At 39.1% G+C, this 14,971-nt stretch overlaps 1 protein-coding gene across 1 annotated transcript in view; it reads left to right on the forward strand.

The window, feature by feature from the left end:
* The first annotated feature begins 504 nt into the window (after positions 1-504).
* The window catches only part of klf5l (Kruppel like factor 5 like), a 64,204-nt gene continuing 49,737 nt past the window's right edge, over positions 505-14,971 (forward strand). Inside the window, exon 1 of the mRNA XM_078211554.1 lies at positions 505-802. Coding sequence (XP_078067680.1) covers positions 635-802 — 168 coding nt within the window. The 5' untranslated portion in view covers positions 505-634. The remainder of the gene's footprint in view (positions 803-14,971) is intronic.

Genomic DNA, 14,971 nt, shown 5'->3' on the forward strand with positions numbered 1-14,971 from the left:
AGTGACTGCATTTTAAACAGAATATTGTAGCTGTGGTTGTAAACTGTTAGTGAGGTTTCAAAGTGCAGTGTTTAATCCGCACATGTTAGATTTATGAATGGAGTGAGTCTTTTTTTCAATTGTTTTATTATTTGGAGAAGAAAGCCAGAGTTACATTTCGGAGCACACTCCCCACAAAAAAAAGACTTTTTTCTTTATTTTTTTTGGAAAAAAAAAGCACACTGAAAACTTTTGTATTTCGCAATGGCCGGAATTGCTCAATGCGGAGGTGTAATGTGGAAGCAGATCTCCACAGGAGTCTCTGCCAAACTAGGTAGGGCCCCGCCCCTAATCCCCCTACCTGGCCCCGCCCACTCCCCGGCCTGTCTGATTGACAGGCGGGCGCGGGCTGCTATTGGTCGCCGCGCTGTCAATCACCGGAGCTGCGTGCAGGTATAGTTCAGGTGAGTGACAGATTGAGAGCAGAGGCTGGCGAGCACCGTGCAGGGAGGCATTGCTTGTGGGCAAGGGTGGAAGTCAGTCCCTTCGCTTTAGTTTGTCTTCCATTCAATTATATCGATTATATATATATATATATATACGCACACAGACAAATACTAAAAAAAAGGTAAAGTTAGAGGGGGTGAAGAAAGTGATGTCGAGGAGTGCGCTGGCAATCAGTGTGCCCAACACAGAAGCAAACGCTGTCTTCACTCAGCTCAAACCAGTGAGCATGGCTGACGGAGCTCGCGAGGAGCAGCCCGTCTTTGAGGACATCAAGCCGGCCATCCGGATGATGGAGAACCCGCCCGACTTGTCTCAGGTAAAAGGCCAGAGCAATCCGACCTCCCGCTGCTTCTTAACTCTAACTTCCCAGCTCTTTCTTCAGGTCCGCCCTGTGCTCAGAACGAACCGCGCCAAAACCCAAAAGGTGTTTATTAACCCCCCCTCTCCTTCACCTTGTTATTTTTCCTTCATGCTTTTCGTCAGCTGTTTGGGGAAGTTGGGAATGTTGGTGATGGGCCAAGGTGAGGATTGAAATAAAAGTGGGCCCCCCCCCCGGTTTGTGGAAGTTTTTTTTTGTTGTGTGTAATCCGTAGGACAAACTGGTTAAAATCAAAACAGGTCGGAAGGCGGCCTTTCTTCGTTAGCTGCTGGGGCAGAGCCACAAAACATTTGAAAGGATGACGGGGCTTCGAGTGCGTTTGCAAAGTAAAACCACTTACATCGACTTTCAAAATCGAAGGGTCGTGCTAACTAGCTTAGGATTCGTGTATTTTTATTTCGTTTCCTTCGTAAAGTTCTGTGGCTGCGCCTGTTGACCCGAAACGAAAAGCTACAAATCCAAGGGAGATTTTCATTCGAGTAAATTTAATCAGATGGACTGAAATGCTCTCTCTGTTTATGTTGAATGATATTTAATACTTGGACCGTGAACTGTCAAAAGGTGGGAAGAGATTGAAAGCAGGTCAGGGAGATATTTATAAACAAATTGTAGAAGAAGATAGTTTACTCTGGTGCGTATCATCAACAAACAATGCACTTTCTAATACTTTGTCACTGTTTAAAGTTGAAATGCATCAACTCCAAACAGCACATGCACAAGTCCGTTAGAAAACTCTCAGGTCCTGCTCTAAAATAGTAAGGCATGGCCAAACATGAACTTCCAATGGAACAGAAACAAAACAAAGAACGAAGTTTTTTGAGAAATATACCCACACAGACAGTTTAAGTCCATGATTTTGTGTCTAGACTCCTTATCGCTATGCTGCGGGCATTCAGGTGGGAAGCATTAATGACTTCAAAAGTTAGTATCAAGTCCGTTGAGCATTTCTCATAATTAGCACAGGATCGGGGAGGTTTGAGACTATGACAGAGCCATTTTAATTTGAATTAAAATGTGATCTTTATCTCCCACCCCCCCCCCAACACACACACCCGCCTTGGTGACTAAAATAATAAATATATATTTGTTAGTGACAGGCAATATTTTGGTATTGTTTTAGGCAAGTTGAGAAAGAAGTGCCAAAATTGGGCTGAATGTTGCCTGGAGAACAGTGGCCACTGCTCCTGAGCATTGTTGTAAATTGTTAAAGGTACATCCTGTGACTTATTTGATCTACTGGTAGTCCATTTACAATTGTTTTAATTAATTCAAAAAGGTTATTGTTATTGTCAAAAAATTCAAAATGAATAATTGAAATCTAATAGTCTTGTTTATGTTACATATCCAGTTTCATTGTTAGCTCCTGCCTTCAGAGATTTGGATCTAGGAGTCCTTGCTACAATGTTAAATTCCTTTTAAGTTTTAAATTGTAGGCATGCTGTGCAAAGAGATAAGGTACTCAATCTGGCTGAGATGAAAAAGTAACGAAGAGTTCTATGACTCACAACTGCAGAAGCCATTGGACCAGTGGTTGTATCATTTCAGAAACAAGTATTGGCCATGATCAGATCCATGAGCATGACTAGGAATCAGTCTTTCAATTTTCCATTTGCCTTACTACTTTTATTGTATTTTTAATGATAGAATCTAGAATTAAAGCAGTCATAAACAAAAATCATATATATTTTATCAGCAAGAATAATTTTAGTATTTTAGTGCCTCCTGACATAATCATTAAGGTTTATGATAAAAGTTATTGTGCAAAGAATATTCAGGAGAACTTTGTTTTAATCTTTATAGCACAAATATAGAAATGGAAGGGTTGGCACCGTCTTGGTCAAGATGAGAACTATGGAATGTAAATTGAAGACACCCTTTTTTGTGTATTTACATATTTAGCAAATCATTTGAGAATAACTTTCCTGAAACAATCTGGTTTTGAAAATTAATTGATTTCTTTAAAATAATATTAGGAAAGTATTACTTTTTACAATATATTTTGTATATATTTTTTCAACTTTGAAGTCTGGGTGTACATGCACCTGTGATGTGTGATATATACGCATGCATTCTATACATACACACTGGTGTAAACTAGGAATAAGAAAGCAGTCACCTTGAAGATATTCAATGTATCTAAAGTTGTTTGAATTAACCTTTTTATTAAGTAGCAAGATGAATGGTAGCTTGAAGTGGGTGTGTTGTTTAGCTTTTATGTTAGTTTTTGCCTGGATGTAGTACTCATCTACTTTTAATGTGGCTGTATTTTTAAAAGGTAGGATAAGTAACTTCTACAAATAAATCAATTAATTTAATAAGATATCTAAAATTCTTCTGGGATTGGATTTAACCTGCTGAAACACCAAATGCATTAAATTTCAATGAATTGTGCACGAACAATAAAAATAATTGTCACCAACAAAATTGTTTGTTTATTCTTTTGAAATATTCAAAGTGAACTAATGTCGTTGTGGCTTGAAATCAAAATTAATATCATAATCCTTTGCTAAATCTGGTTAAGAACCTTGCCTTTTTACATTTTGCAAAAAAGCATTGTTAACAATAAATATGCAAAATGAATAATTAATGGTAAAAGAATCCCACACTGGAACATAAAATAAATATGGTCTGTTATGGATTTTAATGAGAGTAATTCAGAAGTACAATTGTTTTGTACTGTCAACACATGAAGGAGCATTCAGTATATACATTGACATTAAAATGTCCTTAAGTATTGAGGTATGAACTACTTTTAAACTTTATCAAGAACATTCTTTTGAATATATTTTGTTCTTCACTGTAAACACCGGTCCTCAGCCATCTGGAATGGGAGAGGTTATGTCCTTAATATGTGCTTCTTTAAATCTTTTAGTTGACACTTTGAAACATCGGAAAGACAAAACAAAAATTGTTGATATCTTCCAATATCTGTATGTTTAGTAGACTATATCTCTTATTTTTAAGCTTGAATAGCAAGCAATGCGCTCTCAAATACAAGCTGCATTATGAAGTCTCAACTGTGCACTGTTTACATTTTATTGTCTCACTGTAGAGTGCAGTGATAAACTGCAACTTATTATTCATGTTAGTTTTTTTAAGTCTGAACATTGTAAACTCATATGTATTTTAATGTGAATATGTAGAATATTAATTTAACATATTAAAACATTTTAAAGCTTTATATAAGCTTAATCAAATGCTTTCTTATATGCGTGTATTAATATAATTTTCAACTTTCTGCATTATTTTCTATTTTTAAGTCCTAAATACTTTTTTAGTAACTTGCGAACTGTCAACATTGAAAACTATTTGAGTTGTTTTTCATTTATCCAGCAAAATTGTTCATAGGTTTTGAGTATAAATAACTGTGCTTCCACCGTATACCTCCAACCCCCAGGCTCTCTCTATAGGTCAGCTGAGTCCTTCTCTGGACATTTATTGGGCATTTTCTTTCTGCTCCTGTTAATGCCCAGCGGCTGCTGCAGTTTCAAAAGATAAGATTTGACAATTGTTTAAAGTTAATTAAATTAGCACAGGTGGCACAGTGGTTAGCACTGGTGCCTCACAGCTCTAGGGACCCTGTTTCGATTCCCGCCTTGAGTCACTGTCAATGCAGAGTCTGCACGTTCTCCCCGTGTCTGCGTGGGTTTGCTCCGGTTTCCTCCCACAGTCCGAAAGATGTGCTGGTTAGGTGCATTGGCCATGCTAAATTCTCTCTGTGTGCTCAAACAGGTGCCAGAGTGTGGCGACTAGGGCATTTTCATAGTAGCATCATTACGGTGTTAATGTAAGACTACTTGTGACAATAATAAAGAAACTTTAATTACCAATTAGTGGCAACCAGACATTAAAAATCTAGATGAATAAACCTTTAGGTCTTAATTTCTTTGAACCTGTGTTAATGTCAAACAAATCTTACCAGCACATAAAGAATAGGTTTAAAGGAAGAAAAGGCGATGTTTTGCCCAAGTTTGCCTGTAAGTTATTAATTTTACAATAATGAGACTTATTTTGCAACTACCTGACTTTTGTTAACCATTCTTATATTTTCTGGCTTCATTCGTGGTTGCTGCTAATCATTTTATCCTGAAATTAGTCTTAGTCAAAAAACTTAAGCATTCAGGTGAGAGTTCCAAATCACTGAAAATTACACCAAATAGCAAGCCTTTGTAACTAGCAAGAGTTTTCTGCCATAATTAGTCAATACAGTCATCAGGATGAATTAGCATGGTTTGAGAAAAAAAATGATTTGGCGAACATACTTGAACTTTGCTTCACTGACTTCATTACTACATTTATTTTAGTTGGATTTAAGTCCCACTGGGACATGAGCACAAAAATCAAGACTGACACTTCGGTGCAGCACTGAGGGAGCGCTATATTGTCAGAGATGCCATCCTTCATAGGTCCCAACTACCCTCTCGAATGAATGTAAAATATCTATCTGTTTTGATAAAGAGCGGGACAGTTATCCCTGATATTCTGGTCAACATTTATCCCTCAATCAACATCATAAAAACAGATTATCTGATCATTGCTATGTTTGGGACCTTGCTGTGTAGAAATTGGTTGTCATGTGACTACATTTCAGAAGTACTTCATTAGCTGCAAAGCTCTTTCAGATGTCGACAGGTGCTATATAAATGCAAGTTTTCTTGGGATGTTTAAGTATAATTAGCAATGCTGGCAGAGACTCCTCTGCATTTGTGGGTAACTAGTATTCAAAGGAGAAGGCTAATTTACATTGAATAAACTATTTGATGTGTGCTGCTCGAGTTCATATATAACTGCTTTGCAACTGAACCCACTTTTATAACAGATCATAAGTTTGCCGGGTTAATTCACAGTAGACAATTTAACTGATTCTGTTACATTGGCCAAAATTTAACATGCTCAAAGTTACATGGTTATTGACCCAAGTAAAGCATTTTTAAATGCTCTGGTTGCCAACAAAAAACCTCTTATGCTAAAATTGATTGTTTAATGGCCTAATTTTTATAGCATGCCAATGCTGGAATTAACTGAAAGTCCCTAGGCTATTCTATGTACTGTTATAAACTTTCTGTCTTTGAAATGGCATTATCATTCTTATCAAGTTACCTAATTTAATTTCCAGAGGTTGTCTGGTTTATTTGCAGTTACAATGTATTCTAACAGTTATTACTGTTTCTTCGCAAAGTTTTAATTTTACAGTAATATTAATGTATTATTGCTGGTGGCCAACCCTATCCCGAAAAGTTGATTGCTTTCACCCTTATAATTTGTTCACAAATTTCCTCCCTTTCTCTCCAGGTAATGGTGGCTTGTGTCAGATGCCTTCTTGTATCTTGCCCAGATTATGTGTACTAAACACAGAGCATGCACAACATATTGAACCATTGGAGCTACCACAATTGAGACCTAGTTTAGCTTTATCCAATGTTCTTGCACCTACTTTCCAGCAGTAGATTGTGGTCAGGAGCAGGAAGTCTGATATTATTTTCCCCTTCATAACCATAAACAATTGGTTACTGTGGTCAATTAGAGCTCTGTTGACAAGTAAGACTGGATAACTCTATACAATCCAAATGGTTCAGTATGAATTGCAATTACAAATGTCAGCACTGGGGAAGTTCTGTGTGGTACATTTAAGGTGAAAATATTGCATATGGGCAGAAAGGATTGCTGTTTATCTTGAACACAGCTATTTGTCTTATGAAAATCATGAAAATAGGTATTTAGAATTTTACCGCACAAAATCATTAAAATATTTTAATCTCAAAATATAATCTTGAATGTTCCTGGGTTAGATTTAAAAAATTATAGTGATGCAAGATCTAACCTTAGTACTTTTCATCTGATAATGATCCACTTGTATTGATTTTAAAGTGCTTTGTATGCTAGTATTATAAATCATTATTCTGAAGAAAAAAAAATCAGCCTTTGGATTGATTTTGGGACCAACAAAGTGGATTGGGCCAGTTTCATCCATTTGTGCTGTACCTGTCTCCCACAATTGTAAATGCCCTTTGAACCTTGAGGAGTGCTATTACCAGATCTTCAAACACAATCATTTTCTTAATTGGACATTGTTGCTTTTGAAGTTTTAAAATTAAAACTTTAAGGAATCTTAGAGCTGAAAACTGTTCATCCATTTCTGTAGCATGTCATATATTAACATCAAGTCTTGAGTGCACAACTCAAGGAAATAGAATAGGTGAAACGAAATGGCCACCATCTTTGCTATGCAGCTGCAAAGGCATTTGTAATAGAAACTTGTAGCAATAGCTCAAATGAGGCTCAACATGCATGTGCTGTGAACAACGTGTAAACCCAACAACCAAATTCATGACACAAGAATCCGTAATACTATCCCATCGTTATCTTCTTTTAATCCTTGTGAAAAAGCTCAAGATTTACTATCCATGTTGCAAAAGGTGCAGTCGGAATCCTGATTGGAGGGAAATGTATCTAAGTTACTCCTCTCTCTGCTTGAAGGAAAGATTGGAATTTAAGACCTTTTTATCGAATCAGGATTATCAGTTCTGAATTATTTGAACTAAATTTAAATCATACACATGGGTTGAATTTCATAGCCCCTTGCCGCCCACCTGCCTTAACCAAATTAAGAATTAACAGCCAATTAATCAGGATATTACACTGCCCACACCATAACACAGTTGACATGGGAAGGCAGTCGGGAGTAGGTAGGCTGTTTTTTGAAAAAAGGTGGGAGGCAGGGAGGGCAGCTCAGTGGGGAGTGCCCTGTGAGCATGGGGACATGCTCTCCCACCCTTCCCAGATGTCACCTTCGGCTTCTGCTTGCAGTCTCAGCAGCACTCACTAATAAGCTCCGCGACCTCCTCACACTGAGGGGTGGAATTCCCACTCTCACCTAGTCTATCCTGCTGGCAGTGCTTTATGGCTGGCAGCTGACCTTCCTTCTGAGGGTCGGGGTGAGGGATGGGGGGCAGTCAGCCCCCCCCCCCCCACGCCATAAAATCCAGCCCATTGTTTCTTAATTTTTATCATAATTGCTTTAGGTCTCTGAGTAAGCATCCGTACTCAGTAATTTTTAACAGAGATGACAGTTGTAATAAGTTTAAGGCCATTAGACATGCTGAGGTAAATTGGGGCGGCACGGTAGCACAGTGGTTAGCACTGCTGCTTCACCAGCGCCATGGACCTGGGTTCAATTCCCAGCTTGAGTCACTGTCTGTGTAGAGTTTGCACGTTCTCCCCATGTCTGCGTGGGTTTCCTCTTGGTGCTCTGGTTTCCTCCCACAGTCTGAAAGACATGCTGGTTAGGTGCATTGACCCGAACAGGCGCCGGCTTGTGGTGACTAGGGGAATTTCACAGTAACTTCATTGCAATGTTAATGTAAGCCTTACTTGTGACTAATAAATAAACTTTACTTAAATTTGTCCTTGTTTTGTTTCTTGAATTCTAACAGTCTTGATTAGAAATAACTTATGTTGAGCTTACCCTTTGCACAATTAGCTTAGAAGTTACAAAAAAAAACAAAGTAATAAAATAAAGATAGACTGTGGGTGTTCATGTTGGAAATAAAACATCAAGATCCTGATTAATTAAAAAGTGATTTGACTTTTTTTTCATGTCCTTTCAAATTCCTCCCTTCCTGTCTCTGAGTCATGCTGTGGTATGATGCCACTGGTACCAATGCATCTTTGGCAACTCGCCAAGCGGTCACACTTGTGCTGTCAAGCTGCTTTACTGGAAAGGCCATCACACCCAAAACTGATCCTGTCCCCACCAGACATGCATGTTGTAGCATTCATAAACTGGCTGTGCACCTTCCTAACCCAGGATCACTGAGGCCAGTTGTGCCTTTGCTGCCACCTTGGCAGAGAACAGCTAACTCAGCCCAAACTGGATCTGGCCCTGGAGTCTTCCTGCCATCCACTGTTCAATGCCTCATAAAAGAATATTTTCTTAAAGCAATTGTAAATCTGAACACCTTTGCCCCCTACTGATCAACTTCAGGGAATATGAAAAGTTAGGTCAGCAAAGCTCAACATAAAATTATTATCTGTTAACATTTTAAGGAAATGGTGAATGAAGATGGTGACTCATTTGTGGCAGCACAACTCCCGAACTGTATAATTACCGTATTTTATCACAATGATAATCAGTTGAAAAGGCACAGGTGCAATTGGGACAGATACTAGAAAATAATCACTTACCCAATTAAGTTCTACCTGTTCCAGATGCCTGCTGAAATGATTAACAGCAAAACAATTTAACAAGAGGTTGAATTGTTGCAGTATTAAGTCACAATAGAGACAGTGCAAGTTCTAAGTTTCATGACCTTAAGTCAAATAGCATTGTACTGACATCACTGTGCCAAGAATCATTTAGTATTATATTTCTAATAGTGCCACTTCTTTGTCAGTTGGTAAAATGCAGGATTTGGTCAAGAGCAGAGAGCAGCTATTTCCTTCTCCGTTAAGAAATGGAAACACAATCAATTTATGGATAACCAAATTGAGGCCTATGAGACATGGGCCACCTGGACAAATACACCTTTCCTCCCTTCTGGTTACTGCATGTCTAATTTTGGTCTTAATAATCCAGCTTTCATTGGTGGATTTTGTGAAAATTTCAGAAATACATGCCTTACCTAATTTTTAGAGTATCAATATATTCTTCCATTGAGGTTTATCATGGTATAGAGATATTAATTAAGACATTCAATTAACTTTCATCTTTAGCAAAGCAAATGATCAAATTGAAGGAATGATCATGGCAAACATCCCCAACTTCAGCCTATTCCATGTTAAGTTTTGGACTAGGCAAAGAGTGAAAAACGTGTACTTATCACATTAGAGATTAAGGATAGCTTTAAGCTCTCCAACCCTACCCGTCAATCCTGAGAATTTGGTCTTACTATTGTTCGGAGTTCTTAAATCAGTAGCTGTAGACTTGATTTCCCTTTTGTAATGAAAACTACATTGGCCAATTAAAAACAAACCCTGTTCCTTTAAAAGGATATGTAAAACAGAAAACTTCAATATCAGTGGATTTATTTGATCTCAGCAATGTTTAATCCCAGCACACTGGTCAATCCTTACAGTGATAGCAAATGAAATAAATGTAATATAACCATAATTTTGTACTTTAATTATGAGGCTTGCTGTAAACTACGTTGACTATTTCTTGTGATAAAGCAATGAATTTGATATTAATTGGATCTAGTTAATTGGGTGGCACATTGGTTAGCTTTGCTGCCTCATAATGCCAGGGGCCCGGATTTGATTCCAGCTTTGGGTGACTACCTGTGTGGAGTTTGCATATTCACCCCGTATCTGTGTGAGTTTCCTCCCACACTCCAAAGATGTGCGGGTTAGGTTGATTGGCCATGCTAAATTGCCCCATAGTGTCAGGGCGACTAGCAGGGTAAATACCTGAGGTTACGGAGATAGGGCCTGGGTGGGATTGTTGTCGGTGCAGGCTTGATGGGCTGAATGGCTTCCTTCTGCACTGTAGGGATTCTATGATTCTATAAGGACAAACAGTTGCTTGAAACTATCTACTAATCAAAATCATTGGTTGCTTTTATCAGCCACAATTTGCAAAGCTGATATGAAAACAGAGAGTTTCATAACTGAATGGAAGGAAGACAGTGATGTACTGGAACAACCTACATGACTTGTTGTGCATGACAATTCTGTATATTTCCCATCAAATTAATATATTGGAGAATTGATGATGAACATTGGGTCTGAATAATTTGTCAATTCTTTGCTAATACCTGCTTACATGTTTTGATAGGAAGAAAATGATTATTTACTAATGTTGATGTTTATCTAATTGCTCTGTAAGAAGTCCTATTTTGTACAGTATTTTAAGTTCATGCATGAGACATGGGCGTCGCTGGCTGGCCAGCATTTATTGCCCATCCTGAGTTGCCTGAGGGCAGGTGTGAGTCAACCACATTACTGTGGCTCTGGAGTTACATGTAGACCAGACTGGGTAAAGATGGCAGATTTCCTTCCCTAAAGGACATTAGTGAACCAGATGGGTTTTTCCGACAATCGACAATGGTTTTATGGTCATCAGTGGATTCTTAATTCCAGATACTTTTTTATTGAATTCAAATTTCGCCATCTGCTGTGGCAGGATTCGAACTCTGGTCCTCAGAACATTAGCTGATTTTCTGGATTAATAGTTAGTGATAATAAGTATTAGTGATGAATATTTTAACATACCATATAGATGTTGCTAAATTATCTAGCTGTCTATTTATCTAGTTGCTGGACATGTTCATGTTGACTATATTTGAATTGCCAATGCTGCCCTCTTTGTCTTTCTTTATCTTTTGCTAACCTGAGGAATACTTTACAGAGGTAAAGACTCCACTAAGTGCCAAATGAGTAATAGTTACATTTTCATGGAATTTAAAACTGCTTTAGGCTTCCAGAAATTCTGTGTAGTTACATTGGTTTGATTAAAAAATGTGCAAGTAAAGTAAATAACAAAACACAGTGTATTCGTGCTGAGAAATATACTTTGAATAAGATGAGTTCCTTACAATACCTGACTAAAAGAGTGAGCTGAGGGCCATCCTGGCCCCAGGCTATCCCCAAAGGCACTATTGAATTAACCAACTGAAGGTGGAAAAAAACATACTCTGATTCACCAGCAGGGGAAACACCTCACTCCCATCTGGTGCCTCTCTTCCTATGCAAAATTGATGAACTCATCACATGCACAAAGGGGAGATACATTCTCATTTCATAACTTTAAGCCTCAACATGTACTAAACCTGGTGTGAAGTATTTTCTGGGATAACTTAGAAGTACACTTGTAGTGAAACATGACCAAAATAATTGAAAATTTTGTGTGTTGGTCACGTTGTGTCTGTTCTTACATTTACACAAAGGGCTGCATTTCACATGGCCCCACCAGGTGTGTTTTCTGGGTGGGACGGGGGGGGGGGGGGGGGGGGATGGTGCACATAAAGTAGGTGAATTCCCACCCCACCATCTTCATGCCCACCCCCATAATGGAGGATGGGGCATGGCGAGTGAAATGGGCAGCTTTCCCACCATTGTTTAATCAATAAGCCAATTGACCCTGACAGTACATTGCCTAAGCCATAAAATGGTTGGCATGGGCAGTTGGGTGGGAGTGGGCAAACAGATTTTTAAAAATTTCTCAAAGAACAGCACAGAAGGAGAGTATTATTTTCAGATCGGGGGGTGGGCGGAGGTGGAATGACGTCCCTAAAATAACACCACCACTTTCTTCTTACCCACCTGCTGCATTAAGCACATCATCCCACCCTCTTCCTCCAACTTCCCCAAACCCTCTCCAGCCAAGGCCCTTGACTCTTGGATTCATTAGGTTTTATTCTTCTTTCTGGTTGCAGTCCTGGCAATGTCCACTAATGTGCTCTTGGCACCGCTGGGACTGATGGTCCTGCCGACAATCAGATTCTCCAGTAGTTGCTGATTGTGGGACTTCCTCTCCAGTAAAGGGCAGACATCCCACACTGCCCCTATCCAGCCCACCTGTAGTGTGTTATGGCTGCAGGACAGACTGGCGTGGAGTGGGTCGTCTCCTCACTGACTTTGGTTTGGGGGGGTGGGGTGCAGAGTGAGGGGGAGGCGAACAGTCTTGCCCAAGGTCTCACAATGAGATGTGGCTTTAATATGTCATTATTATTTTAGATACTGTAAGGATTGTGTTAGGAGCTGAGCTTTTATACCTCAGCGGAAGACTTTGCATTATGGGACAGAATTTCACCAGCATTTGGGAGCACGTATGGAGGTGGGTTGGCATGGAAATTCAGTTTGATGACACCTTCCTGCCCCAGATCAAGCCAATTCTGATAAGTTAATGGGCAATCAGCCTGTGGATTACCCATGGTGTTGAGAACTGAGCCAGCTGCCTAGATGCAACTTCCCAGTGGCACAAAGGCCAGCACTCCAGGCAAATTTTGTAACCATTCCTGCCTACCATGTTACAGTAGCTCCAATTGCAGATCACCCTTCCCCTCTGTAGTGGTGGCACAATACACAACTGGAGTAGACCAAACAGTCCGTAGAGCCTGCTCTGCTACTCAATACGATCATAACTGATCTTGGACTTCATCTCTATTTTCCTATCTACTCACAAATATACTTTGATTACATGACAGTCTAAAAATCTGTCTATCTCAGCCTTAAATATATTCAATGAAAGGACATCCAGAACCCTCTGGGGTAGAGAATTCTGAAGATTCACAATCCTTTGAGTGAAGAAATTTTTCCTCATCTTCGTCCTAAATGATCAACTCCTTATCTTGAGATGGTGCCCTCATGTTCTAGATTCTCCAGCCAGCAGAACCAATCTCTCAATATCAAACATGTCAAGCTCCTTCGGAATCTTCTGTGTTTCAATAACCTCTCCTTCTCTTCTAAACTCCAGAGAATATAGGCCCAATTTACTCAGCCTTTCATTATAGGATAACTTCCTCATCCTAGGAACCATTGTCGTGAACCTTTGCTGTTCTGCCTCTGTGCAAGTATATCCTTAAATATGGAGACCAAAATGGCGCATAGTACTTCAGGTGTGTTCTCACCAAAGCCCTGTACAGTTGTTGCAAGACTTCCTGCACTCCAATCTCTTTGCAATAAAAGCTATCGTGCCATTTGACTTCCTAATTGTTTACTGTACCTGCATACTAACTTCTTGTGTACCTTGCATACCAATCCAGTCTCGCTGAACATTAACACTTACAAGTTTCTTGTCATTTAAAAAATATTCTGCTTTTCTATTCTTACGACCAAAGTGAATAACTCTACACATTATACTCCACCTGCCAGTCTGTTGTCCACACATTTTAATCTGTCCATATCTCTTTTCAGCCTTATTGTGTTCTCCTTGCAGCTTACATTTCAATCTGACCTTGTATTGTCAGCAAACTCAGATACATCACTTTATATCTGTATCTAAGTCATTAATGTAGATTTTAAATAGTTGAGGCCCCAGCCTTGTGGCACTCCACAAGTCACAGCTGACCAATGTGAAAAAAAACCCATTTATGCCTACTCTTTGCTTCCTGTCCATGAGCTAATCATCTATCCATGCTAATATATTACTGCAAACTTCATTAGTCCTTATCTTGCCTACTATAATTTTGTGTGGCACCTTATCGAATGTCTTTTGGAAATCCAAGTATGCTACATCTACTGGTAATCTTTTACCTAACCTTTTAGTTGCATCCTCAGTAGATTCTAATAAATTTGAAAGACACAATTTCCCTTTCATAAAACTATGTTGACTTTGATTAGGCTATGATTTTCTAAATGCATTATTAAGGCGTCCTTAATAGTAGATTCCAGCACTTTCTCAATGACTAAAATCAGGCTAACTACTCTGTATTTCCTTCTTTTTCCTCTTCCTCCCTTCTTGCGTAGCAGTGTTAAATTTGTAGCCTGGCAGCTGTGTCCATTTTTAAAATTCAAAATTTGCTAAGAGCCCCTCAAGGTGGAGGCGCCCTCTCTCTCTCTCTCTCTTACCTGAAATGACAGACTGTAGCTTCCTCTGAGCTGGAGGGCCTTGCTGGGTGTCTGTTCCCCACACTGTTTGGAGTTGGGACCCTAATGGTCAGGATCCTCTACCCAGGCAGTCAGAGTTGTCATGCTGAATAATTATGGCATGCTCCCAGTGGGATTCCCATCTGCAGTGTGGAGCCCACCCAAGAAAAGGGAGAAACATCACTGATCCAGGATTCAGGCATTGAAGATTGCGTTTGAATGTTTTCAGGGCAGGTAAATAAATTATTTTTCACAAAAGTACATTTCTTCGGCAAAGGGATTGTAATCAATTGCCCTCTCTTACGACACTAATATAATACAAAAGGAATATACCAGCATTCCAACTATCTGATGTTACCATGGTTTTAACAATAGGAGATATTTTAAGTGGCATTTGTTTTAGTATTAGCATTCAATCTGAATAGAGCCACTTTCAATAGAGCAAGCATGTTCAAAGTTCTATGTCTATTCAGACAGAAAATCACAGAAGTGCCACTCTCCATGCAGATGACAAATGCCTACATTGGAGAACAAGCACAATTCCAGTGGATAATCTTCCCTAGCATGTTACCATATCTTGAT

The sequence above is a fragment of the Mustelus asterias genome, chromosome 4 (genome assembly GCF_964213995.1).
Source record: "Mustelus asterias chromosome 4, sMusAst1.hap1.1, whole genome shotgun sequence".
NCBI classification, from domain to species: Eukaryota; Metazoa; Chordata; class Chondrichthyes; order Carcharhiniformes; family Triakidae; genus Mustelus; species Mustelus asterias.